Raw genomic sequence first — 4,338 nt, 5'->3', positions numbered from 1 at the left:
GAATCTCTGCATCTGTGCCGAGAATCCTGCACCTGCAGCTCCTTAAAACTGCCGACATATGCAAATCCTCCGTCGCCACCTCCTCAGATGACACAGATAGTCCAGGATCCAGACACAACAACATGGGCACGGACGGCAGGAGAAGTCATGCTTGACAGGATGCAGGGAATGTTGTGACCTTTCACTTTCTGAAGTTCAGGAGCCTGTGACCTTTGACCGGATAAAGTTGGGATTGGTGGTCAGTTCACCATGTTTCATCTTTGACAAGTCAGGTGGAAAATGCCTTTTTTTTTTAGTGTTAAATAGATCCTGAAATACTTGAAATTAAAGAGCTAGTGACATAAAAGTGTATTTGAGCACTTTGATGTTAACTTACATGATTTTCACTCGTTTCACCTTAAACATTTGATTGATCTAAAGGTCAAGTATATGTTGTGATGAAAGTTTATAGATTTCTGTATATTAAATTTGAAAATGTACTACTATTTTAAATGTAAATGACCAAGTCGTTTAAATACAACAAAAAAAAACAAATATTTACTATCCATGCGTACAGAATCGGCTTCATCTAAATCGATTTCAATTGTTTATTTTTCACATAAAAACAGCTCCTTGGTTAGGATTAACGTAGTTCGATGTAGACGCACGAGTAAACCTTTAGTCGAAGAGCGCTCCCTGCTGGTATTAAATATGATAGCATGATCAAGTTGTCCAGACTAGAAAGAGATTTTAAAGGTCGTGTTATGGCTTCACAAAATAGAAAAAATGAAGGGAAATAGCCTAACTCCAACACCCCAAATAATAGCCAATAAACAAAATAAAGAGTTGATAATCTACCAAAAATACAGGCAACAGCCTTGACAGACATTTCCACCACTCCAACAACTATAGTACAGAGTAAAGTGTCTCACTTAAGCTGTATATGCCACAATTTAGTGTTTAACGTATGTATATTTCTAACAATTAAAATGGGTTCTACTCACCAACCACAGATTTAGATAAGGTTTAATCTTTATTTTACTAACAATTTGCATTTCAGTCAACGGTCCCTTCTTTTGCCATTTAAAAATAAAGTACTTTGACAAAGAAATGACACAAATCTGAGTACCAAACTATATTTGTTGTATACAGTAGTAAAAGACCACAAATAATGTACAAATCAGTAGAGAAACAAATAACATAAGACCGGGGCCCGTTCTTCATACGTTAGCTGATCAAGGTCGGCAACATTGAGCGGCTTCTCTGTGTTAACGCCGAGTGAAGGTGCCATTTCATCCTGGACTGTGCTCTTAATCCACAACGGGTTTAGGATGGAGATGAATCTGCCCCGAGATATTGAACATGTAATCATTTATTTTTGTTCATTGGAGCAGAAGTGGAAACAAAACAGAAGATTGGCGTCGACTCTGCATGTTTATGTACAGTGAATACAGACTTACAAATGGAATATTTGGGAAAATGGTAAAAGTTGAGAAGAGAACAAAAACAAAAGCTGAATTGTAGCATTGTTTTAAATAGACAGTGAAAACTGGTGAAGAGGGTAAATCATTTTACAGGTACATAATTAGCCAATGTACTTAAAACAGCATCTCTCCTCCAAATGCTGCGTGAAAAATATCTCAATTCTCATCCGCACATATGAAGAACGGGGCTGTCAAGGTACAGCACATGCATCTCCCAAACGTCCCCGGTGGCTCCCCAGTCCCAAAAATGTTACCTGCAAGCATCAAGTGTACAAGACACTGAAGCACTTAAGAAACCCCCTTTAGCACTTCGTCATGTTATGAGATGACTTAAAACAAGACTGAAATCGAATCATCCTTCAGACGAAATCCGCCCTGCCAGGACGCTTAGTTACCAATTCAGAAAAAAAAAAAAAAAGTCAAGACACAACAGGATCTGACTATCTGCTGAGATACTTTGCAAAATTCTTTCCACTTTCCCCTCAGTGCAACAATGTGACACTGAAAAGCTGACACTGAAGGTGAATAAATACTCCCTAGAGAAACGGTTGTTGCCAGGAAGAGAATGATTAACAACATCACACGCAAATACATCTGTTTTGACCCGTTCTGTAGTGATCAAAGTACACAGATTATGAAACAGAAGTTTGGTTGTTAATGGACCAGACCAAGAGCATTTATCCAACATCCATCTGATAGTTCTATACAGAAAACTCTATTAGCCCCAATTTAAAAGAATGGATATACAAAAACATTTCTGAACATTTTTTACGAAAAGCACCTAAAAAGCAGGGTTTTTTAAAAATACACGAGGGTGAGTGGAAGTTCAGACAAAAAGGAATTGAAGGGATTGCATTTAAACTGTATAGATTCCACTTTCCTTTTCACCGACTCCCATCACCCCAGACGAACATGATTACACAAAACTAGTTGAGATTCAATTTTCACTGCAGATTGTGACACATTGTTGGTCCAACCACAGCCTGTAAGGGCTTGAGGAAATGTCCGGATTGGCTACCAGAACGGTGCACAAAAAGTCCAGTCACGATAAAGGGGAGACGCCCGCCACCCCATCGGAAAAAACAAAAAAACAGGTGGCTTAAATTGAAGAAATAATTATAATAACTATAATAAACCGAGGAGCGATGAAGGAGGAGAAGTCTTGAGGATGTTGTCTGTGGCAGTCAATGAGGATGGCGAGGTCTAGCAGTGACCGCCCGTCTGCTGCTGGAAAACATCTATGGTGTCTTCATCTTCCATCTCCAGCTGGGGAAACATGGAGATGTGTAGAATCAACTCAAAAATACTATCGAAAGGGAAACCAACATCTAGTACAGACGGAGATAGAATCTTACCTGTGCAGGTGTGTCCGTCTCATTGATAGGTTGACCATCAAACCGGAACCTGATCTGCCTTATTGAGAGACCCTGGAAGAAGACACAAGCATGAGGAATTGATCGAGATGCTTCAGACACCAGAGATCTTCAGACACTGTGGATGTTTCACCTGTCGTTCACAGTATGCCTTCATTAACTTGCTGAGTGGTGTGTGTCTTTTGATTTTAAACTGGACCACGGATCCATCTTGTCCTGCAACCTTGAGGTTGATGTGGTCGTTCTCGGTCTTGACACCTTCCTGTGAGGGTTAAAAAAAAATACAAAAGATCAGGAATGCAAAAAAAAAAGTTCATGTTGGAATCCAACCTGCATTGTATTCCTTCTCCAAACGGTTGAAAAAACAGTTAGCAGCGACGCTACACTAAACCATAACAAGCAGCCGGTGTTTTAAAAGATACGCTTTAATATCCACGTGCTGTCGTGAAACACGACGTACACATTATCCCGGTGTTCCCCTCGTTGTGAATACATAACGGATGGATATAAATACGCAGGTTACCAACACGTTTTCTCGCTCATGCTAACGTTAGCATAGTTAGCTTCAGGCTAACTAACGCCAGTGGTTGGTTACCGGTTAGCCAACGCTAACGGGGGGGGGGGGGTGATTTTGCACATCCGTGTACGAACATTAAAAACAACAAAAAACATAACGTATATAGTTAATAGTTTTAAAAACAATTGCGTCATTACAGCGAGGTATGCTATTAGCGCAAGTCTGGATGCGGCAGTCGCGGAGAGCGTGGTCCCGCTTCGACAAAGAAAGAAAATCCGCAAATGATTCCATCCATAAAAATTGCAATTTTGTACAAGATTTTTCCCTCCATCAGCTCGGATCATATTGGGGAGTAAACAGTCAAGACTGGTGGGTGAATATCCGGCATGAATGCACGTTAAAAATGTGCGGCAGATCATTCATTTGCGAAACAAACGATGCGCCGATTCAGAAACGTGCAAACCAGGCCATTTTAGATTGCACATCTACAGAAGCGACTAACAATTCCAACGAGCGACTTGTGTGAAACAACCAATTTAAAAAAAGTGATCGTCTACCTTTGGCTTCTCCTCTGACATGTTGGCGGGGCTTGATGCGTCGATTTTCGGGGGGAAATGGTTAATTGCTCTTTATTTGTCCTCCTGCCGCCTTCTCTCCGCTCTTCTCTTCCAGTGACGGGGGCGCGCCTTGGACCGCTCTAACAAATAAGCCATTGGTCAACAGTCGGTCACGTGCTCAGGAAAAGCGCGAGGGCGCGGACGCGGGAGCGCGCGCGGCAGCAGAATCCTCGATCACGAGAGTCTAGGCTCCTTAAGGTAACAAAGACCCATAAAGCTACTGAGATCAGTTCAAATGAACGACTTTATACTGTGCTTTTGCAACTTGGGCTTGAATAAATAACGTATTCAATATGCATTATTATTTGCTAAACACATGAAATCCTTTCATGACAGCGGGGCTTAAAAATCAGTCACAAAGTATTTTT

At 41.0% G+C, this 4,338-nt stretch overlaps 1 protein-coding gene across 1 annotated transcript; it reads right to left on the bottom strand.

Moving 5' to 3' along the window:
* Positions 1–1,099: 1,099 nt before the first annotated feature.
* sumo3a (small ubiquitin like modifier 3a) lies at positions 1,100–4,061 on the bottom strand. Its single transcript, XM_087780009.1, has 4 exons — positions 3,911–4,061; positions 2,970–3,098; positions 2,819–2,890; positions 1,100–2,729 (listed from the first exon to the last, which is right to left on the bottom strand). Exons 1-4 carry the CDS (start codon positions 3,929–3,931, stop codon positions 2,667–2,669), a joined length of 285 nt encoding a protein of 94 aa, XP_087636135.1. The 5' UTR covers positions 3,932–4,061; the 3' UTR covers positions 1,100–2,666.
* Positions 4,062–4,338: the final 277 nt, after the last annotated feature.

This window comes from Callionymus lyra, chromosome 18, assembly GCF_982586985.1.
Source record: "Callionymus lyra chromosome 18, fCalLyr1.hap1.1, whole genome shotgun sequence".
NCBI lineage: Eukaryota > Metazoa > Chordata > Actinopteri > Syngnathiformes > Callionymidae > Callionymus > Callionymus lyra.
The sequence above is the reverse complement of the archived record's forward strand: the minus strand, read 5'-3'. Positions and strand labels throughout refer to the sequence as shown.